Source organism: Corylus avellana, chromosome ca7 (assembly GCF_901000735.1).
Source record: "Corylus avellana chromosome ca7, CavTom2PMs-1.0".
NCBI lineage: Eukaryota > Viridiplantae > Streptophyta > Magnoliopsida > Fagales > Betulaceae > Corylus > Corylus avellana.
Genome location: NC_081547.1, coordinates 29,605,051 through 29,628,816, shown reverse-complemented (window position 1 = coordinate 29,628,816; position 23,766 = coordinate 29,605,051). Strand labels below are relative to the sequence as shown.

General features: G+C 38.2%; 2 protein-coding genes across 4 annotated transcripts; both read right to left on the bottom strand.

Annotated features, from left to right (window-relative positions):
* Positions 1–804: 804 nt before the first annotated feature.
* On the bottom strand, positions 805–1,551 carry LOC132188143 (BTB/POZ domain-containing protein At3g56230-like). Its single transcript, XM_059602545.1, has 2 exons — positions 1,143–1,551; positions 805–821 (listed from the first exon to the last, which is right to left on the bottom strand). The coding sequence occupies exons 1-2, from the start codon at positions 1,549–1,551 to the stop codon at positions 805–807; spliced, it is 426 nt and encodes a 141-aa protein (XP_059458528.1).
* Positions 1,552–5,547: 3,996 nt separating this feature from the next.
* Positions 5,548–10,284, bottom strand: LOC132186812 (BTB/POZ domain-containing protein At3g56230-like). Of its 3 annotated transcripts, none has more exons than XM_059600882.1 (4): positions 9,927–10,283; positions 8,958–9,253; positions 6,856–7,047; positions 5,548–6,269 (listed from the first exon to the last, which is right to left on the bottom strand). In XM_059600882.1, exons 2-4 carry the CDS (start codon positions 9,042–9,044, stop codon positions 5,823–5,825), a joined length of 726 nt encoding a protein of 241 aa, XP_059456865.1. In that variant the 5' UTR covers positions 9,045–9,253; positions 9,927–10,283; the 3' UTR covers positions 5,548–5,822. The 3 variants fall into 3 exon arrangements, with proteins under 3 accessions (XP_059456865.1, XP_059456866.1, XP_059456867.1); XM_059600883.1 differs by having other exon boundaries at positions 8,958–9,196; XM_059600884.1 differs by lacking the exon at positions 8,958–9,253 and having other exon boundaries at positions 9,927–10,284.
* Between the last annotated feature and the right edge of the window lie 13,482 nt (positions 10,285–23,766).

The following is a 23,766-nucleotide window of genomic DNA, read 5'->3' as shown; positions in this document are numbered from 1 at the left end:
TGGATGGCATAAAGCTCCTGCGTTTCTCTCCGATATATCAAGCTTTACATAAAGAGCAAGTGTTAAATCACTATTTATCCCAAAAGCTTAAGTCGATAGAAAACTGAAAATTTAATCATTTAATCAATATTTTAATACTTGTAAGCGCAAACTCTTTTTTTTTTAATTAATAAATGAGCCCATTTCTGAAAAGGTTCTATAAATCATGCTTTATGCGCCGGCAAAGACTCACTTCAGGACAGGAAATCCCAATTACAAAGGTCCACAACCATCTATGCTGTATTCCTTGGACCATGCTTAATCAGTTGGAGTGTTAAAAAACCACCAGTCGTGTCAAAATCCAGCATAGAAGCTGAGCATTGGTCCATACAACAGCACTTGCAGAACTCTACCGGCTCAGAATGCTTTTTCAAGAACTTCAGTTACCACTTGCATCTCCTCCCAACTCTGGTGGAATAACATTCAAGCATTATCTGCCGCTTCCAATCCGGTATTCCATGCACATACCAAGCATATTAAATTCAAGCATATCAAAATTCATTCGTGAGAAAGTTGTTCACAAGGATCTCTCTACTGAATACATTTCCACAGTTCATCAACTTGCAGAACATTACAGTCCACGATAATGCAGTTGCAGTCCAAACAATCTGTTAAATATCTGTTTAGTTAAAGTTCTGTTTGCGTGTGTATCAGATTTGTAAAATCAGTTTCCAAATTCCAACTCTTTTGTAATTATCTGAAGTGTTCATATCAATTAATATAAATACTGGGAAGATTTTAAGCTGCCACTTCCAATTCCTCCTATTATTTTTCAGTTTTACCTGTACGAATTAAGCAAGTTATCATATTTACATTATGTCATTTCTAATCTTACATTTCACAAGTAAAGAAGATATCCGAAGTAAAAGATCAAAACAGGCTTGAAACAGAGTCTCAGATTGCAAATAAAGTCAAAAATTTCCCAGACTGGGAATAACACCCACATGCATAAACCAGGAATTCTAGCGAATAATAGCGTTTCCCAAAGTTGGAATAATACCTCATACAAATCTCAATCCATTATACACGTATATAAAAGCCAATGTCCTATGCGTTAGACTTCCATAGATTCCATTGCAATGAAATCATTTTTTTTTTTTTGCCTTGCATCACAATTGCCCTTGTTATCTCCACATTGAGATCTGGTCGCTCGTGTGCAAATTGAGCATATCGATCTGAGGAGACTATATCATATGCGTTGTTGACAATGAAGTCTACAACTGTTTTCTTGAGGGATTCGTAGGAACAAATGACTGAAGTCTCCAAAGCATCAATAGCATTCGATGAATTCAAGCACCCAAGCATGTGACGCTCACAAAACTTCCTTAAGTATGGGATGCCATACTTATCATCAGCTAGTGACAAAAACCGTACATGCTTCTCCACTTTTTCTTCAGGCAAGCTCCCAGTATACAGAAGCTCCAAAAAACAGTCGAGCTCTTCATAGTTGAACTCTTTCACCGGTATTATGCCATTTGGTGGCACTTTACATATGGAGTTTGAGTCTAGCATACCTTTAAAAAATTCTGTTCTAGTTGCCTATAACATAATAAACAAGATAAAAATGATCAATAATATGATTTTATCATTTTTGTGAAATCGGTAATATAGTTGGCCCTATAATAAAAGTAAGGTAAACTAAGTTACAACAAAATCTTAGAACCTATTAAAATCATATCGCAAAAAGCTTAAATCATTTAATTAATATCTTAACATTTTCTCTCATATGTGTGGGACTCAACAAAACATGAAACATTTTAACTAAAATGGAGAGCAAGGCTTCGAACTTAGGGCTTTCTGTTATGGTAATAAAAGTCTACAGGGGATCGTGCATGGCAGATTTCTACTGCTTTAGTGTCATTTAGCGTAGGAGTTTTTCTCCAAAGGATTGTAGGAGTTTATCTCCAAACATGCAGATTGTAGTTTTCCTATGTAAGTGAGTCAATAATAAGAAGCCATACAGAAACTAATTCCTAAACCTTGTGTTTGACAACAGGACTAAGATCCTCTATATCTTACCGCTAATTCTTCAACTTAGCAAAATAGGCCTGAAGTAGAAGCTCCATCCAGCTTCCTATCCAGTTGAGAGGTAACACTTTTGCTTTGATATTATGTTAAAAGAATAATGCTAAATAATGTTCTAAACGATATGAATCTTGGATGCTCTCGCCACGTCAGCATGAAGTGCTCTCACGCCCCATTGGCATGTGAGGCACATTGACAGTGTGTGTGACCGTTCTGAAACAGTGATCAGGAATTTTTGAATTGGTTCTCATCGAGGTTGAAAGGTGAAATGGGTTATCTGTGTTACTTTTACGTAGAAACCAAATTGTTTGAGATTCATTCTAATGTTCAACGAGGCGTTCAATTGGCGGAGAAGAGTAGAGGAAAATCTCGATCAGTGATCATAGGCCAGGGCATGGTTTCCCGAAAACAACAATCGATCTAATCAAAGAGAACAAAAATTAATCAAATTTCAGAACTAAATCCAACATCTAAATCCAAAATACGAGGAATCGAAGACGATGGCTCAACAAATTCAGTGAGGGCAGGTTCAGCTTTGCCCAGGCGCTGCCCACTGCACGACGATGGTGGCTCAACAAAACATGGACACTAAGATTTTGGATGGCAGTTGCTTGATCGGAGATGAAGAAAAGAAAATAGAAGGGGAAAGAAGGGTTGGGCTGCTTGTGGAAGAAGAAGGCAGCGAGAGCATAAGCACCTGATGCGTAGAAATAATTAACAGGAAGGTTGAGATCTTTGGCTATGGGAAGAACAATACAGTTACTTACATATAACTAAAGTCCCACATCACTAAGAAAATGAAACCCCCAAGCTTTTTTTCTATAAAAGGAGGCATACCTTTCTTCCTAAAACCAAGCCAACTTATTGAGTTGCTTAAAATCCAAGCCAGCAGTTGGGTGTTGAGTTGAGCCTTTTTGGCTCACTTAATATCCAAGTTTGAGCTTGGGCAAGCCGGCTTTTTGAGTTGTTTTAAGTTGCTTAAACTTTAAATTTTATAAAAGAAATAAAAAAATAAATAAAAGTCTGAGTTTGTAGAGCCGAGCTGGCTCAGTTGGCTCAGCTTGCATTTTTTTGTGAACCCGAGCTCGAGCAAGGGTTAGTCCTTGGTGAGCCAAGCTTGAGCTCATTTTTCAGGCTCGTGATGTGGGACTTTAGTAGAAACGGCCCTAAACAACCGGCAATTAATCCGTATAAAATGGCCCTAAACAACCAGCAATTAATCCAGAACGACGTCATTTTGTTAGAGGTTAAGTGATTAAAATAAGTGTCCCAACTATGTGGTTCATCGGAAAACAATACCTTTTGCAGCATCCAATAGTTGAGTGACACATCACCTTATTATTAGTACGCAATAAAATTAAAACACCTAATAAATTCCTCTTCTCTTTAATAAATCGAATGGGTTTCAATTTCGGAAAATGATCCTCTCCATTTTAAAATCCCTTAATTTCCTCCATTTAGTGCATTTTGAAGGGTATTGCATTTAATGCACTACCATCATTAAAACTTTTGGACAACACTACCCTTCAAAATGCACTAAATAGAGGAAATAGAGGGATTTTGAAATGGAGAGGATCTTTTTCCCCCGATTTCTCTTATTTTTCTCTCTAAAACGCTGTTCTCTTCTCTTCCTCTTCTAGCTGAAATACTCCAAATTCCTCTTCTCTGCATCAAAAATAAAGAACTTAGTTTCAGAGTACTTCGTTGAAGGGCTAATTTGCGGAGCCACGAGAAAGAGCAGCGAAAGAAATGATTAAAGAAAAAAAATAATTCTGAAATAACAATAGCAAAGCTCATAAGAAAAAAAAAAAAAATTCTTAAAAAAAAAAATCAGCAGATAAGTGCCATGCAAATTTATGTTATCAAAATTTGAAAACAACCCAGAAGAGATAAATAAAATAAAATAAAATCCATTAACCCATCAAGTTACATTGAAAAAGATTAAAGAATTCAAGGATAGCAAGATTCATAGTTCAATAAGAAAAAGGGCCATGTTATTCCGACTGAATATGCTTAATTTTCAATTTATATTGGTCATCTGGGTAAATTTGAGAATAAAAATGTACCGAACAAATTTGGCCATTTTCATTTGTCTTTTAGGTACTCAGTAGATACATTCCCAAAAGGTCCTCAAGAGATAACTCAATCTACTGTAAATTACACCTCATGAAATGAAAGTCATCAGTTTGAATTTATTTTCTCCCTATTGTGTAAACATTAAAAAAAAAAATCAAAAAATCAAAAAGTAAAGGATATGAAGGCCCTGTTTGGCAATGGAACAGCCAAAGTCCAAATTTTTTTCAACTTCCCAACATTCTTACATTTTATATCATATTAATAATTTTTTATTACTATTAAAATAAAATAAAAATTAACAACAAAACAATTTTTTTTGTTCATTTTTCAATACAAAATGTTTTAAATTTTTATCTATTTTATATCACATTAACCATTTTCAAACGAAAAATTACCTACCAACTCCATTACCAAACTAATCCTTAGGCTAGGGACAAAATAAGTTCAAATTGTCTCTTGTCACTTCATTAATGCAGAAGTCAGGCACATACTGAAATGGGGAAATCCGACCAAAGTCGCCACAAATTTGCAAATCTGTAGAGAGTATGGGCAGTGCGTGCCGGTAAATGGGCAAGATTAACACTCTACTCAAGATACTGCAAAAGAAAAGAATAGTTGGCATTGATTTAGCTCTCCATCAATGAAATATTGTGCCAAAATTTATTATATTTTGGTAGCCAAAAAATGAAATATTCCTTAATACAAATGAAAAACTCCAACATTCATTCAATTGAATGTCCATAAATCGACTCAGTATGAAACTTCGCATCCTCAAAACAAGCTGAAATTCCTTCTTTAACCTAAATTAAGTATCCTGAACTTTTGAAAGGGAAGCAATCATATAAGCATACAAAACTAGCTAGACCTTGGATTGCAAATAAAGCCTCCATTTGATTTCAAAGTTGTGCTTAAACGAGGAACTCTAACAACCAGATGACCCAAAAGCTATTCCGAAAGTTGGAAAAATATCTGGAAAGACAAAGCGTTGTATCAAATAACTAATGTGTTGTATAAGAGGGGTGATTTTCTTGTCAGAGGAATATAAAAACATTATAAACTCTGAAAGTTTACACAAATCTCATCCACACACACACACACACACACACACACACATATATAAGTAATTATAAAAACTCAACTCTTGTACATCTGAACTGATGTAGCGCATCCAAAAACCATTGAATTTATAGGCATTTTCTAATTAAGGTTGATCCAATGGTTTATGAGCATACCACATCAACTAGTTGTATAGGAGTTGTATAAGACTTGAGTTTATAGTATTGCTCATATATATATATATATGAGCAATTCAAAGGAATGGAAAGGGAGAAGATTATAACATATTAAAACACATAAAAAGTGATGGACAACCCAAAAATAAGTCTCAATACAACCATAACAATGCGGTAAAACCTAAAACAAAAGGAAATGGATCACCAATTATAACATATTAAAACACATAAAAAGGGATTTAACCCAACAATAAGTCTCAATACAATAGGATCCCCCATCCTCCCGCAAAGGATACGCAAACCCTTTTCCAATGGGGGCCCGACGCTAAGGATTGTTGCCTACAAGGGCAACCTGGACTTAAAACAGCTACGGTTTGTGCTACATATCAATACGTGATTATAAAGAAAATAAAACAAACATTCTTCTCCATCAACACCCTTATAGTGAACTCAATTGTTTTTGGCTCCCTTAACCAATGACCTTGTTATCTGCAGGGCGAGATGGGCGTTCTTGCGTGCAAATTCTTCATATCTAGCTGAGAGAGTTATATCCTCCACATTTTTGACAATGAAGTCCAAAGCCGCCTTCTTCAGGGATGTGTAGGAAAAAATATCTGAGATCTCTAAAACATCAAGAGCATTGGATGAATTCAACGACCTAAGCATGTGACGCTCACAAAACTTCTGTAAGTATGGGATGTCATACTTATCGGCTGCTTGTGACAATGAGATGACATGCTGGTCCACTTTTTCTTTAGGCAAGCTCCCATTATAAAGGAACTCTAGAAGACACTCGAGCTCTTCATGGTTGAACTCAGGCAGTGTTATGGTGTCCTCTGGTGTCGCTTTACATACATCCGATTCAAGCATATACTTAAAGATCGGTGATCCTGATGCCTATAACATAATATACAAAAGTATTATGATCTCTAATTATTTTTTTATGAAATCAATAATGCAGTTGACCTCTAATAGTTCATACTAAGGTAGAAATTTTTTTTTGATAAGTAAAAATGTATATATATCAAAAAACCCAAAAGGACGCAACACAATTACACATGGAGTATAAGAAGAGAGCGCCTAGAAGCACCCAAGAAAAACCCTAAGCTCACAAGGAGCACCCACAAGAGACCCAAATAGACCCGCCCAAGAACCCTTGAAGCAAACACCCACAGGAAACACCCTACACAAAGGGCTACAACCCAACACGAAAGCACCCTTAAAACCTGCCCAAAGCACTACAAGGTAATAGTCCCCTTAGTCCCAGGCCACTAAACTAAGATCCTCTTTCACCTCATTCAGCCATGCTACCTTTCGATCCTCCTCCTTCTCATCACCCTCTAACATCATTGAAGAATATTAAGTTTTAAATAAAACATTAGAACCATAAGTTTTGTAATGAACTATAATACATTTTAACATAGAGATATTTGAATATTAGAGTAACCAATCACTGTAAATGACAACACAGAGAGAGACTAACCAGTAAGGCTCTATCTGCAAGTATGGGAGATCCATTAATTCCTGGCTTGAGTTGTATATAGGTGTGAATTGGACCTTCACGTGTAGTAAAGAAACCTGCCCTGAAAAAGCTAACCTTCTCTTTGAGGAAGCTTACCTCCTCTTTTAGTTCATTTTCCCTATCTTCCATCGTCCGGGAAAAATATTCGAGCATCTGAAGAGAAACACAACATACATATCCCAAAGATAAATTATGAAATGGTAAAAGGTAAGTTTTGTTTTGGCATTGTAATTTGACAGCTTGATTATGTCTTCTGCTTGTATTTATAAGCGTTTTTTCTTTCCTTTTACTATAATAAACAAAAAAATTGTAATGATCCAGGAAAAAACACTAGTCACATTTCCAATAATATCCCAAAAAGACTAAGTTAATTTAGAGCTTCCCTAAAATCTCTTAAAAAGCTCAGTTTCACTTGCTAACTAAGTAATGTGAGACCTAACACTCATGACTATCTATATAAACCACCCACTCTATGTGGGCTACTTCTCATCTTCCTAATGTAAGATCGGAGTTTTACAAACTCTCCTTTAAACCTTTGACATCCCCGTCATGCAGTGTTCAAGTACCGCATAGTGTTACAATCTGGTATTGATGCCATTTGTAACGACCCAAAGAAAAGCGCAAGCTACATTTGCTCTATCACCACAAAAAGTAAGGTCAATTTGGAACTTTCCTAAAATCCTTCATAAATGCTAGTTTCTCCTAGTAAATAAGCAATGTGAGACTTAACACTCATAACTATCTTTATAAATCACCCACTCTATGTAGGCTAACGACTCAAGAAAAAACACTAACCAAAATCTGGGTTATCACCCAAAATGACCAATCAATTTGGAACTTCTCTAAAATTCCTTATAAAGCCCAGTTTCACCTAATAACTAAGCAGTATGTGACTTAACACTCATAACTATCTTTTATAAATCACTCACTCTATGTTGGTTACTTCTCATTTTTCCAATGTAGGACTGGGGTGTTAGAAAATCATTATCATGTTTGACATCTAAAAATCTCTTGTTGAATGTAGCATTCGCCCGTTTATATCTGAAGTTACAATCGGTTCTTAGCACAAATTATGGACATCCCAAAAGAAAGAGTTCCAGATATGGGTACTTGTGTAGTCTTTCAGTAGTAAATTGGATAAGAAATGACAGTCTTTTTTTCTTTCTTTCTTTCTTTCTTTGTTTTTCTGGGTTAAAAAATCTGTATGAAGTTTCTCTAAAAGGTGGGTTCTCTGTAAGAAAAATCTACAAAATTAAAGTACATATCTTGGGACATCAATCGAAAAAAATCTCCTTTTATTCCCTCATTTTATCACTGAAAAATCGTCGCTTTATCCTCTAAGATATCAAACTAAGCTGTCTACCAGCAATCCAAGATCAGAATTCCGCCTCATGGAACCCAATAGCAGAAAAACGACAAGAACAAGCAACCCAGATCAAAATTCACATCAACTACCAGCCTTTTCAAGAATCTGAACAAGATATAATAGTCGGAAAAAAAGAGAGCAAAACACCAAAACGTTAAATGAAAATTTCATGCATACAAAGAGGTCAATTGCATAACTAACTGAAACCCAGATCCAAAAAAGTGACCGTGAATGCCGAGCTTTGGATGCCCTATATCCACACCAAGAAATAATCTCGAGCCCACAACCCCTTGGGTACAAAATCCTCAAGAAGGTCCTAAAAAAATCCTGAAGCAACCTCTTTTTCTCTTCTATTAATGGAAGTCCTCAAGAAGTTGTTTTTCTTTCGAATGCGCCAAACAAAAGAATTTCACACATGGTTATACAGCTTGTTTACACAAATTTCACCATTTAATCCAACCACACTCGATCAAAAACCACTCAAATATTATATTTTTGTTGCGATAATATCTAGTTTAGACTTATTGATTTAATAAAAATTACACAAGTTTTCCATCAAATTAATGGATACGGCTTTATATGTTAAAGTAATGCAATATTCATGACAACAAGGAGAACATGAAAATTATTAATTGTACAAAAGGAACAAATCAAGCGACAAGAAGAAACACGAAACATGAAAGCAGATAGAGCTTGCCTCAGACGAATTTCGTGAACTACCACACCCTGTCTCCCTTTCCTGTTTGATTCTCTTCGAAACCGCTCCAAGGAACGTGAGATCCATCTGCCCGTCCTAGCTTCGGGTCCGTTGTAGAGGGGTGACGGATGAATATTGAAGAGGGTGTAGAAGGGAGTGGGGAGCATATATAATTTTGCTTTCCTTTCCTTTCCTGAAAAGGATCCGTTTTCCATGCGGTAGGGTTTTCAAGCCGGATCCTTTTCAGGAAAGGAAAGGAAAGCAAAATTTTACCGTTTTCCACTCTTACAAACTAGCTTTAAAATACAAATAATATAAAATTCATTTAATATTTAAAAAACTAAAAAAATATTAAAAAACTAAAAAAGAAAAAAAAAGAAAAAGGAGAACCAGACAGATTTCTGGGAGAGGAGGCGGAGAGAGAGAGAACCAAGAGGCAGAGAGAGAGGAAGAGGTGGCGCCGTGGGCAGTGTTGAGCGGCTGTGATCAGCCCCGTTTCGGCAGTAAATGGCCAGATTTGCAGGCGTGCTCCGGTGAACTATTGCCGGAGGCCGAAGGCCTCTAAACTCTAAACTCCATTTTAATTGGTATAAACTCTGGGTCCTATTTCATATGGGTATTAAATTTGGGGGTTTCTTTCTATTGATTTTCTGGATTTAGCTGGAGTTTGTGGATATTCTGTTTGGTTGCTGAGAAAATGTTGGGGAATGGAAAGAAAATGTGTTTTGGAAAGATTGAGAGTTTTATTGGGGTCTTGCTCTAGTTTGATTTCTGGGTAATTCTCAGTGTTAAGGAAGAATGAATTAGTGCTCAATTTTGGGTAATTCTCTGATAGACCACATCGTGTGAGAAGGCCAAATCCCCCTATCATTCTCTGTGTTTTCCTCCAGTTTTCCACCAACCAAATGAAAAAAAAGAGCTTAACCAAAACCCAAACGACAAGAAAAAAAACCCAGAATACCAACATACCCAAAAGAGAAGAGAATAAGCCTGGTGCAAATCCTGGTTACCCATATGATCCTGGACCTCCACCTAGGGCATGGGGCTCTGCCTGTCCTTCCAGCCTTGTAGAGCCACCTTCGTCGCCAGAAACCCCACCACTAAGGACACCCCGAAGAGCACGAGGTGAGGAGAGATCACGGTCCGCCATAGCTGGGGGATTGCGGAGGGACGAAAGTTCACTCTTCGGTAGAAATGGGAGCTAAAATGATTGGTGGGATTTGCCTTTGGGACTGCCCTAAGGCCTTTGGGGGTGGACCGGCCACCCCCAATGGCCATGGGGTGCCCAAATGGGGTCGGCCACCCCATTTGGGCAAAGAGCCACCCCTTTTGGTTTTATATTTTCTTTTTTCATTTTAGGTTTAGTTTTTTAATGATTGATTTTTTTATAATTTATAATTTTTAGTGATTTATTTATTATTTTTTTAAAGAAAACCACTTTTTAGTGCCCGAAACGTTGCCGTTTTAGGCTTCCTCATGCAAGCCGGATATCCACTCTAAATATCGATTGAGTTCCATCCTTTATGAGGGAACATTGGTAACACTGCATTTAGTAGCACTCTTATCATTCCAAGAACCAGGACATATTTCAGATGCTTTTTCCAGTTCTGTTTCAAAGAAATAAAACCAAATCAAACTACACAGATGACTCCACATTCTTATTTTACTACAAGTTTTTCTGATCTTTCTACTTGAACTTTTGTAGTAGAATTGTAGCATAAATAACCACTATATTTGTTAGGAAACTTCATAATTCCCTTTTTTTTCAGATAATAATTTGTTCCCTTTTATCCAGTGTCAGTGGACTTATGTCATTAATTACAAAAAATTTCACTGCGTAAAGTAAAATGGTGGGAGCAAGGTGTACTTCAAATTAAATCATGTAAATTACTTTTGTGCACAAAAGTGGGTTCTTGATTACCTTGCAATTTTGCCATGGCTTACCAATCACCATGGTTGAACCTTTGTAAGAGATGTTGAGTAACCGGATGCTTAGTCTTGAATGAACATGCTTAGATTTTCAGGTTAAAAGGTTATAGTCCCCGCCCAAATATGTTTTGACTATCAAGGATGACTTTGCATTAGGCCTTATAAGCTAATGAAGGCTATGCTTTTATCCACCAAGACGTCCTAGCAACTGATAAAGGTTTTGAGAAGTATCTTTTTTTTTTTTTTTTTTTTTTTCCACGTCCGCACAAAAGTGGGGAGAGGGATTCGAATTAGTGACTTCTGCTTTATTAGGCATAGTCCTAATCGATTGAGCTACCTCTTGGAAACTTTGAGAGGTGTCTTATTTGCTAATGAAGGAAACATTTGGTGGTTTTATAATATTAGCTAGGTTTTGCAGCACTAATTATGTGGTGCATAATGAGTTAACACAGTGTGTGTATTAGATCCATGTGTTCCTCTTTGAGCTATGCAATACTTTCTCTTAGATATGTTGTTTATGTATTATCTTCTACTTTTTTCCAGCCTCCAGTAAGATTTTAAGAATCACATTTTCTATACCTTTATTGGACTTGGAAAACGTATTCAAGAAATCCATTTCTTTACCTTTATTTTTATCCATTTTATGTTTTTTTTTTTTTTTTTTAACATTAAATGTAAGTGGTCTTGGATTTTGAAAACTCTTGTAATATTTTCTAACATCATTTTTGTTTTTTCACTGTTACTACTACAAGAGAAATTGACCTAGCTAAACCTAGTACAATCAAAAGCGTTTTCGTCTTCTGACAAAATGGATAACACAAGCAGAAAGGCTTAAAAGAACGATAAAACTACGCAAAATGTTTTATAAAATACTTACGAAAGTGAGTTAAAGAAGGTCAAGGGAAGTCAACGAGATGGCATTCCGTTGTGGCTTGACTAAGTTGAAAATTACACACCACTACCTTCGGTATTAATACTAATATGAAAACTTGGAGCATAAGGAAAATCTTAAGCCTAATAAGGAAATTCCTACAATAACGGAAAATTGCAATCAAATAAAATCCTAATTTAAGAACATAATCAAATCAATAAAATCTTCAAAAATCCCCAGCTTGGCTATCACTACTTTCCTTCTTGGATTCTCACCATTAATGTGCTAGCTACCCGCAATCTAACTTTCGTGCTTTCCTTCTTGGTCTCAGGCGCTGTTGGTTGGTCCCTCGGGGTGAGGTCTTGGGAAAAGCTTTGCGGCTCTCGGATGACGTCTCATGATGGTCGTTCGAGACTTGGGCGAATCCTTTAGTAAGTTTGACCGCCGATGACATGTGGCGTCATACATCAGTCTCTAAGAACTCGTCCTCGAGTTAGAGGCTCTATTTGTGTTTCACCCAGTGGATAGTAATCAAAGATGTCTGCCACATTGAACGTTGGGGACATCGCCCTATCTTCCATAAGATCGATAACATACGCATTGTCGTTAATCTTATTAAGCACCTGGTGTGGACAATACTCCTTGCTCCTCAGTTTTCCCAAAGTGCCCATCGGGAGATGGCCCTTGCGTAGGTACACCATTACTAGGTCACCCTCTTGAAAAATATTCTTCTACCGGCCCTTGTCTATCGTCGCCTTATACTCAGCATAAGACTCTTCAAGATGTTGATGAACTTCCTCTTGGATAGCCTTCACTTGTTCTGCCAAATGCGCCTCCACCACACTAGCCCCTAGCAATTTGGGTTGAGTCACAAGGGACTTCATGCTTTGGAGTCCTTCTATAGACTATCTCAAATGGTGTCTTCCCTGTGGACTGATTTACCATGTTCTTATAAGCAAATTCGGCCTAAGCTAATGCAAGATCTCACTGCTTCAGCCTTTCTCTAGCAATACACCGAAGAAGGTTGCATAAGGTCCGATTCACCGCCTCGGTTTGTCCTTCCGTCTATGGATGACTTGTGCTACTGAAATTCAAGGTTGTGTCAAACTGCCTCCATAATGTCCGCCAGAAATGTGATTAGAACTTGGTGTCCTGATCATAAGACTTTGGTATCCCATGCAGTTGGACCACCTCTTGGAAAAATAAATTTGCCACTTGGATAGTGTCAAATGTCTGCTTGCAAGCAACGAAGTGAGCCATTTTGGAAAGTCTATCTACAATTACCATTATGAAGTCCGCTCCTCGTTGGGTCTGAGGAAGTCCTAATATGAGATCCATGGACAAGTCGTCCCATGGCTCCACTGCTATTGGTAAGGACAGGTATAGGCTCGTGTTCTGGGTGTGCCCCTTTGTAGACTAGCATATTGAGCGTCGTTAGACATGGTTACCCACGTCTTTCTTCAGTTGCGACCAGTAGTAATGCTCTCTGACCTGGGTGATGGTCTTGTCCAGTCTAAGGTGTCCACTTAAACGTCTACTAACTCCCGGATGACTTGTTCCTGTAGGGAACTCCTCAAAATACATAATTGATTCCCTTGGAATAGGTACCCCTCTTGAGTGTGCCTCTTGGGAATTGGTTGGCCGATGTTGCATAGCCAAAATCTTCATCTTACTTATACAACTCGTTGACACACTCAAATCCGAGCACTTCAGTCTTCACAGTGACCAACAACTTTGCCCGACATCTCAAAGCATTGGCCACCTAGTTCAATTTTTTCGACTTGTGCTTTAGAAAGAACATGAACCGTAAGATACCCACCGAACAGGCATCCGATTTAGGTTCCGCTGGCGATTGACAAATTAAACTTTAAGGCTTGATGGTCCGTGTATAGGATCAACTCCTGTTGGACCAAATAGCCTACACTTTGAGTGCTCTCAGGACAGCATAAAATTCTAGTTCGTAGGTAGACCACTTCTGCCTTGCCTCACCTAGCTTTTCACTAAAGAACTCCACTGACCTTCCTATGACAGAACAGCCCCAATTACAATGGTAGACGCGTCGCACTCAACTTCAAACAACTTGTCAAAGTCGGGTAAAGCGAGTACCTGTGCGGTACACAACTTTTGTTTGATGACAAAATTTTGTCTACTTCCTTGCACTAATTGATTTTTCCTTCTTCATGCACTCATTGACAAAGGCCACAATATTGTTGAAATTTTGGAAGCTGTCGGTAGAAGGTCCCCAACCCATGAAAACTTCTCACTACCCCCCCGCCCCTCCCTCCCCCCCCCCTCCCCTCCCCCCCTTACACAACCATTCTTTGATAGCTTTGACCTTCTCTTCAGCTACTCGGATCCGTCGGCACTAACTACAAACCTGAGGAATAGTAGTCGGTACAACATGAAACTACACTTCTTCAGATTGCTGTATAGCTTATTGTCACGTAGGGTCTCCAACACCTTCCTCACGTGATCCATGTGTTCCATCAGACTACGACTGTAAATAAGGATATCATCAAATAGACAACGACAAATTTTCCTATGAAGGGTTTTAGTACTTGGTTCATTAGCCACATGAAAGTGCTTAGTGCATTCGATAATTTGAAGGGCATCACCAGCCACTCGTAGAGCCCCTCCTTCATCGTGAATGCAGTCTTCCACTCATCTATCAGTTGTATGCGGATCTGGTGATATCTGCTTCTCAGGTCAATCTTCAAAAAGATTTTGGCCTCAAATAGCACGTCAAACATATCGCCTATTTGGGGAATAGGGAATCGTACTTGATATTGATCTTGCTTGAAGTTTAAAAATATGATTTTTTTTTTTTTCACGTTTTTAATATACCATTTTTTTAAACATACTCTCAAACATAACATATAAAGTACACCTTTGACAAACACTAGCTAATAGAACTATTTTTTATTTATTTTTTTAATTTTATTTTTGTAAGTAATAGAACTAATAATTAGTTGCAGTAAAGTTACATGCCGTTTTCGTGTATGGCAGATCTGAGTTTTCCGATCTTGCAACCCGACCCAAGTTATGCTCATGACTGAAAGCCTTCCCCATAGACTCTAGAGTAATTTTCGAGTCGAGTAAATTTCGACCCAACTTGTAATACTGTAGCATAGTAGCAATGAAAAAAGCGTACAAAACCCAAACTGCTCACATTTCAAAAAAGGCACATTTTGCCACCTTTTCTTCTCCTCCAATTATGTGAAATCACACTCTTATCATTGGATCCATCCTCTTCCTTCTCCTTTGACTCATGTTCGATAAGATTTACTGTTTGCCTCCTAGGACACTTATGTGACCTATGTCTCGGCTGGTTACATTTAAAGCACTTATATGGACTAGGCCATGCATACAGATTGTTAGGTGGGGTATTGCCATCAGATTCCTTGGGATGCTACTGCCATCGGCTCCCCTCCCAGCGGGAGTTATGGGTTGGTTTGGGACCACCAGCGGAATTATGGGTTGTTTTTCCTAACCTTGTGTAGGTTGTGTCAAGCCGATAGGGTTTCGCTCCCACCCAGGTTACCAAGCTAACGGCTTCCGTGAACATGAAGATGGGATGCATAGATATCTTGTCTTGGATAACTACACCCAACCTTCCAATAAACCTTACCATTTGTTGTGCCTCAGTCTCCATGAGATTGTTGTGGGCGGATAATCGATAGAAATCATCGACATATGCCTAGATTGTTCAACCCCCTTCTTAGCACTCCTAGTATTGTTAAAATAGATGATGCTCAAAGGCCGGTGGTAAGAACCATGCTTTGAGGAGCCGGTTCATCTTCAGCCACGAAGTCACGAGCCCCTTCCCTTGTTGACCACGCAAGATCTGTAGCTGTTCCCACCAAGTGGAATCTCCTCCTTTGAACTTGTATGCCACCAACTTTACCTTGAGGTTGTCAAGAATACTCGTATTCGAAGAACCGCTCCACCTCCGTCACCCAATCTAGGTAATCTTTGATGTGAAGATGCCCATTGAATTAGGGAAGGTCAATCTTCATCTTGTATTCGTGAGATTCCTCCCTACCGTAGTCCTGGCACATGGGCTTCCTTACAAATGCTCCTCTGTACCCAATGCCTCCATAGGCATTCCATACGAAATCGGCGCCATCGCGCTTGAAGCCCCCAAATCTTGTTCCTCCTCAACCGATGCCTCTATGTCATCCATCTCTTCGATCCACATTCAAACCAAACATGCCTTCAGTGAAATCCTCATCATTGCTTTCGTTTGGGTCCATTCTAAAGTCGATCTAGCATTTCTTGTCAGCACCGTATTGACTCTTGCGTCTCTTGTTGGAATTTTTGAAATTTGGTTCTAGAAGGAACCTCCCTCTCACGATCGGCGTCATTAGGGGGATTGTTGTCGTTGCGCTTATTGGCCATCGATCAGGATTATGCCTACTCCAATACCACTTGATGTAGTGGAAGCTGGTAAGAGCACCCCTATTGAGCTCTTCAAATAAAAATTAAATTTGAAGAGAAAAACTCACTTTTGTAAATTTGAAGAGCCACTTTTAAAATCAACCGAATATCAAAGTCACTATATCTTCCTCTACTCTAGTTAAATATTATCATTTTCTTATTTTTAATTCTTTTTTTGTTCTTGGTAAATGAGAGTAGGGGTGATCGGTCTAAACAGTTCGATTTCGGCTACAACCGGTTACTTATACTTGCTTTTGGAAGAGAATATTGATTTCAATGATTATTGGGCATCTTTACAACTCTCTTAAAAACGCTATGTTCTCTCTCCTCAACTTTATTCCTACTTAGCCCTAGCGGTGGCGCGATAGGCACTGGGCGCTAGGGTCCAACATGTTTGTCATGGAACGTAGCTTCTCTTTTGAATATTTTCGCGAGCAACCAATGTTCTTCTTGGTTGGTGGATACGGTGGAAGCCGCGATTTAGTCTCAGGTGAAGGAAGAGATCGCCAAATCTTACTGTGAGGGAGATAAGGTTACAATGGTTCACAGGGAGGTAATAAGGCAGGTAGGTTCTTGGAGGTGTCGGTATTGGCTGAGAGTGATCGTAAGGGAGTCATTTGGCTCCCGGAGGGTCATTATGGGCGGGGCTGGCGGCATTTTGCAAGAGAGCTTCAGCAATTGCTGGCGGTTCAGGTTAAGATGACTGGATCGTTGGATTTTAGGGTCCCAACTACGGTGGGGAATCCTTTGGGTGCTTCTTCTTCAGGTGTTTTCCGGGAGATTGTTCGTGGAAGTCCTTCGCTCGACATCTCGTGTCGTGGTGAAAGATGTTAATGTGAAGGTTCTTTCGTCAAGCTTTCTCAATTTGTTTTCGGTATCAACTTGCTTCGAGACTGTGTCTGATGGAGACGAGCTGCGATCTGCCGTTGATTGCTATGCTTTGGAGGGTCTGCCTAGGACCCTGGCGGCGGCTTCTACGTCTTTGAGTTCAAGGAAGAAGAAGGGTCCTTTTGGCAATCATGGGTTGAAGAGGTTAGTAGGGCAAGTTCAATCTAAGTTGGACCGAGTCCTAACTGGGTTAGCTTCAAAGCCCAAACGTAGGAGGAAAAGGTTTGGTATTTTGGGCCTGGCATTTACTGCATCTGGTCGAGATATCGGGTCAGGCAATGAAGCAGGTTCGGGTCACATTTCGGTTTTGGATTTGGTTCCGGATATGGGCTTTGTTTCGAATTCAGCTGGGGTGGAAGTTTTGGAGCCCGTTTTTGTGATGGGTAAGCCTTCTAGTTTGGATTCGGACCTTGGCATTGGGCTCGGTTTGGTTCTTGCATCCTCTGAAGCTGATTTGGAGCTGACGGGTTTTGGGTCTGCAAAACTGGCGAGTTCTAGGTCTGCAAAGCCGGCATCCTCTTTGATGATCCTTTTTTCTTCTAAGGCTAATCCTAGGTCTGCAACGCCGCCGCTTTTTGATCCTGCCAAGGCCTCGCCTGCTGTGGTGGTTGCGGTGGGTTCTGTCTCGCTGGTGGAGGGCTTGCTTCGACGGGGTTTTCTGGTGTCTAATTGTGCTTCTTCTGCAATGTCCGAGAAGTCTATTGAGTCTGTTGTGGTCTCCGGCGGCACCTCCACGCTTGTTGAGGGTCTGACAGATACCTAAATAGGGCTGCTTGAGCGTTTGAGGCAGGTTTGGCTTGACCGAGACCCCTATTGGGTGGGCTTGAAGCAAGTCGAAAGGATTTTTCTTCATGCGAATGCAGAACCTCACGTTGGGGAGATCTCCGTTGAGGACGCGGAGGGGGCGGTAGAGGATTTTCTTAAGGACAAAATGACCAACGAGCAGCAGAGATCTAAGGGCAAGAGTGAGCTCTTGCCGGACTAGGATGGGCTAGTCCACTGTGGTGTAGAGATGGGCTTTTCTGGGTGTTTTTTGTAGGGTTTTGGGTGGGTTTGGGTGGTTCCTGTGTGGGTGAGCCTTGGGGTTTCTTCATGTATACTTAGGGTTTTCCTTCTCTTTCCTTTCTTTAATAAAACTCCTTTTTACTTATAAAAATAAAAAAAATAAAAAATTACCTAACCGACATTATCGGTTAATCAATTTCTTAACCGACTACCAACCGATAAGCTTTTATTTTGAAATTATCTGTTAAAATGGTTCGGTTAAATCAATTCCTTATTAGAAACTTACCCAGCTTTATCCTCCTGCCTCCATTTCTTTCCTTTTTCCCCTTTCTACACCAACAAACTGCTACTACTACTTCCACTAGCAGCAGAATTAAAACCAAGTTGAGCGATTAAGAAGGTTATTGCGAAAGGTGTAAGAGTGAATGGTTGGAGGGATTGAAACTTGAAGGACTGACTATAAATCGTAATGAGTAAAGCTAGATCCATTGCGCTAATGGGTAAGTTGCAATAGTTTTCTTGCTGTCCTCTAGTTTTTCCACTATGGATTTGTTTGGTGTCTCAGAGTTGTCGGCAGAAGGTGGGAGTAGAGCATTACTGGCCAAAGGAGAATTGCCTCGTTTTGTGTTTCAATAAATTGTATATTATTAGGAAAAAATAAGAATTACATTTATACCCCCTTATCGGTTTCTTAATATTGAAAACCGATAACAACCGTTTAATCGACCGATAAGATAATCGGTATAAAATTTGTAACCAATAACTATCGATTGCGGTTAATATCGGTTCGATCAAATTCGGTAGGCGATTGGTAATCGGTTAATCTGCACACTCCTAGATGAGAGAGAAGAAAAATGAATATATAAGATTAAAAAACTAAATAACTTTCACTTTTTGGCACTTGGTATTTGGAGAGCCTTGTTGATCATAGTTAAATTTGAAATAGAGTAGAGAGCTTGTTAAATGACTCTTTTTGTGATTTTTTTTTCAAATTTTTAAAGAAAAAACCAAATTTAAGGAGCTCAATAGAAATGCTCTAACCACAATCAGAAGCGTCTTTGTCTTCGTCTTCTGACCAAAAGAATAACACAAGCTAAGTATTTTATAAAACAAAAACTCAAAAGTTGAAAATTATACACCTTTACCTTCGTCAGTATTAATACTAATATGAAAACTTGGAGCACAAGGAAAATTAAGCCAATTAAGAAAATTCCTACAATGACGTAAAATTGCAATCAAATAAAATCCTAATTTAAGAACATAATCAAATTAATAAAATCTTCAAAAATCCCCAAGCTTGGCTTTCACGATTTTCCTTATGGGATTCTCAACATTAATGTGCCAGCTACCCACAACACCAAGAAGAACTTCAAGAGGAGGAAAAATCTAGATCTAGATCTAAATCTTCCCTCCTCCCCTTTTACGGTAGCAGTGCTCGGTGTCTTCTCTGTAGGCTCCACCGGTTTCCGTTTCTGGCGGGTTGCTTTAGATCTAATTTGTAGATCTAGATCTAGATCCAGATCTAGTCTCTTCAACCTTAGATATGATCGTCTTCTTCAGCCAAAGTGTGTATTCCGAAGGGATATCTACGATGCCGTGCTCCTCCGCTCTACTTGTAGGGTTTTTGTTTTTGTCTTTTGTTTTTTGTTTTTTGTTTTTTGTTTTTTATTTTGTAGCCCTGGGGTTTTTGAACGTGTTTGTGTTGTGGTCCTAGCCGTTGGGCTGAGGACATGAATAATGCTTATGGCTTTCAGGTCGAGAGGGGAATGGTTTGGGTATGGGTATTTTACTCATGACTGGAAAATGGCTTCATGTGCCCCATGAATGAGTCTGCGTTAGTAGATCTATTCTATAAACTGAAGATCGGGCTGGGATAGCGGATGTTTGACGTCATAGATTGATTTTTCATTGTAAAATTTGTATGTTTTCGACTTTTATGACGTGTAATCTTTTTAGTTTCGGCTATGATCTTGCAGAACTCTATGTTCTGTGATTGTAAAAGCTTTTATGCTCTTGACCACTATTAATGAAATCGGATTGATTTTCCCTAAAAAAAAAAAAAAATTCTTGGTCTCGGGCATTGTTGGTTGGTCCTTGGGGATGAGGTCTCGGGAAAATCTTCTCGGCTTCTCGGATGACTTCTCGGCTTGGCCTCTCTAATAGCTTCTAGAAGTGGCCTCTCAGGACGACTTCTTGGGAAAAGCTTCCCATCTTCTTGGATGACGTCTCGGAATTGTCTTTCGAGACTTGGGTGAATCCTTCAATAAGTCCGACTCCCGATGACATGTGGCTTCCTATATTAGAAATGAAAAAGTTGCATTTTGTTTAGAGAGTTTTACAAAGAATTAAATCTATGTAGCTTGTTCTCTATAGTTACAAAAATTTCCATACTTTAGAAATTTTAATTGGATTCCCAGGTTTTACATGCCAAGTATGTGGCAGGTTCAGGTTTAGATCAAAATAGAGGGGAAAACTTTAAAAAAAGTCACGACTTGAATATTAGAATGAATATTTCATTGGTTTTCTCTGTTCATTGTTTCATTACTTGACTCTAAAACTCCATGTGATTTAGACCTAATATTTTAAAAAAATTGATTAGAGTACCGCATCAATTATTCAAGTGTGCTTTAATTTCCATCTTTAGATGCCTTATCTTGTAGTAAGTTTATAAATGTTCCTTCTTTGAAGAGGCTTTTGTTGATGGTTTGCAAGGAAGTTGTTGGCCTTGACGTCCTTTTTTATTTCTCTGAAGATGATTTTCTCATTGTTTATGTAAGTTTTGGAAGGTTATATTTCTTTTTCTTCAAAATTATTGTTGCTGTTCATTGTCAATGTTATTCACCACTATTTTGGTTAAATATTGCCTTAAATGCTCTTAAATTTATTTGTTTTTATATACCTGTTGCAAGGGACACTGGTTCTCTTCCAACTGCCAAAAATATATTGTAAAAGCAAGTTGAAGTGACATGGAGATTACAATTGGAGAAATTCATGAGGGTAAGTATGTGCATTGCTTAGAAAATTATTGAAAATAGTGGCAGTTCTACTATTGTGTCGTTTGCTTGAACATTTGCTTGCAGCCTTTGAAATACCAAGTTCAAAAGGCTCTTCTCAAATAATTTTCGTCATTCTCATAAAAAAAATTCTTTTTTGTAGGTCATTTATCAAATATATATATATATATATTCAGTAGGTCAGAGCCAAGAAGCTAACATTTTCTTCCTTTGATAACCTGCTGGCTAAATTCTAGCAAACCTGTATTGGTTGACTTTTATGCCACCTGGTAAGTTCTTCCCTGCTTGTGTTTATTTTTTCTTATACTATTTTTTGTCAGATTATGCTAAGTATTATTTGTTGTGATGGTCTCTGACTATTTTGTAAGCCTATGTTATCACCTTAAACCATAACATGCGGGATCATTTTGCTAACAAGCTTTATAAGCATTTATCGTAACTTTCTAGATTTATGTTTGTCTTGTAAGTAATCTTTCATTCGTTAAGCAAATTTGTATTGTTCACCTTATACGCTGAGTGGGGTGGGGCTTTTAGTTTAGGAATAATTCCATGTCCTTTATAATCTCTAGAATAGCAATTGCGCCCAACAATATATAAATTTAATCAGAAGAATGAGTAACCCTAGGTATGGTTTGCAGGTGTGGTCCTTGTCGATTCATGGCTCCCATCCTCAACGAAGTCAGTACTCACTTGAAGGATATGATCTAGGTGGTTAAAATTGACACTGAGAAGTGCCTTAGCATTGATGATAAATACAAAATAGATCGAAGCATTGCCTACATTCATCATATTTAAGGACGGAAAACATTATGATTGCTTTTGCATCTCTCGTGCTCTTATGCAGAATCCAACTGAATGCCTCTAAATGTTTTTGTTTACGAAAAATAATTAGTAAGCCTCATCTTAGACTTGTAGAAGGACCTCTAGCCTCTCTGGCATGCATGCTTTGGTGGATTGTACAAATTTTCGGTTTTGACCTGTCTCATTTATGTTGAGTGAGTAGATTGTACAAATTTTCTGGCATGAGAGATTGTAATTTTATGTGTAAATTATGTTTTTTAAACTATGAGGTCAGTTATAATCCCCCATAAACTTTAAATTTGAGCAAATCAACCTCGTATAAACTATGGGGTCTGTTGCAATCTCTCTCTTGATAAAGTTTCTTTAATATTCCGTATACTTGACCTTAAAATTCACATACTTATCACATTTCACGGTATCACATTCTTATTTTTCTTTTATTTTCCGGTGCTAGCGGAGTAAGCATGCTAGAGATAAAGTTAAATATAAAGGAAGTTAGGAATATTAACCATTGGAGGACATTAATCATATATTTTATGGGGTTGATTGCTCAAATTTAAAAGTGGGACATTGCAAATGACCCTATTGACTATTGTGGGAGAGTTCATTTACCTTAATTTTCTTTTACTGGCTAGAGTCAGCTTTCATGTTTTTAGATTTTAGAAAGAAAAAAAATAGACATATACATTGCTTTGTATAATCCTCAATCCTGTCTGTACAAATCAAGGTCTGCTGCTTGGTGAGGATTTTTTTTATCCTTTGCAGGCCTGTGGCAATGTGTCAAATTGTCAAGACTCAAGTATAGTTTAAGCCACTGGTAAAATAATCAGCACCGGCCATATGATTGAATACTACTCTCTCTCTCTCTCTCTCTCTTCCTCTACAGTAACTATTGAAATTTATATATTGATTGCTCCTGCGGGTACTGCTACTATTTCTATGTTGACCTACTTAAGCCACTGGTAAAATAATCAGCACCATATGATTGAATACTACTCTCTCGCTCTCTCTTCCCCTACAGTAACTATTGAAATATATATGTTGATTGCTCCTGCAGGTACTGCTACTATTTCTATGTTGACCTACTTACTTCAGATTATTGTGTCTTATAAAAAAAATATATTGTTGTGCATTTGTAGTTTTTCCCTTCCTTATCCTTGAAGAAACATAAATGCCAACGCAATTTATGTTGTGTTTGCAGTTCATAGAGAATCATTACAAGAACTATCTCCAGGGACTGCAAGATCGCAAAGAAAGGTTCAGATTGCTGATTTTTCTTTTCTTTTACTGTTTAATACATGATTTTTGTTCGGGTTGAGAATTTTGGGGTTTATGAGTCTTTTTGTTGTTTGATTTGAAATAATTGTGATTCGAGATTGGTGTTTAGTGCATGTGGTACTGGTTCTGTACGTTTCTATATGTGCTGCATTTGTTTCCTTTTCTGTATATAGGGTTTTTCCCGTATATGGGTTTGCCGCATAGCTTTGGCATATTTATGTTGGACATGTACTTTTATGGCAACAGATTAGGATATGATCAGCTGTGCTTGTCTTGTAAATTTTTATTAAAGATATGAATTGGTATTTCAGAACTGGGATTTATTAAAGAGAATAGAAAGTTATGACATTATTTCTGGTTTAACCTTTTACCTTCCTTTCCCTGTTTTTTTCCCTGGAGACCAAAGGCAGCTTGTATCATTTATATATAAAAAGTTCGATTGTGCCTGTGAGAATCTAGTTCCTTTTCGTTTCTCAAAGAACTAAATGACATAGTTTTTCTTTTTCCTATTTTTCTTTGAATAGAAGGTAAGTCAACTATTACATGTATGCCTAGTGATTATTGAGGATGGCTGTGGAAACCTCTC

Bases quoted from the DNA above. Each gene is read 5' to 3' on its own strand.
- LOC132186812 (XM_059600882.1), bottom strand. From the start codon at position 9,044: ATGGATCTCACGTTCCTTGGAGCGGTTTCGAAGAGAATCAAACAGGAA. The intron at 7,048-8,957 runs GCAAGCTCTATC...GTTTCTCTTCAG, and splicing joins GTTCACGAAATTCGTCTGAG to ATGCTCGAATATTTTTCCCG. The intron at 6,270-6,855 runs GTTAGTCTCTCT...ATTATGTTATAG, and splicing joins TTGCAGATAGAGCCTTACTG to GCATCAGGATCACCGATCTT.
- LOC132188143 (XM_059602545.1), bottom strand. From the start codon at position 1,551: ATGCTAGACTCAAACTCCATATGTAAAGTGCCACCAAATGGCATAATA.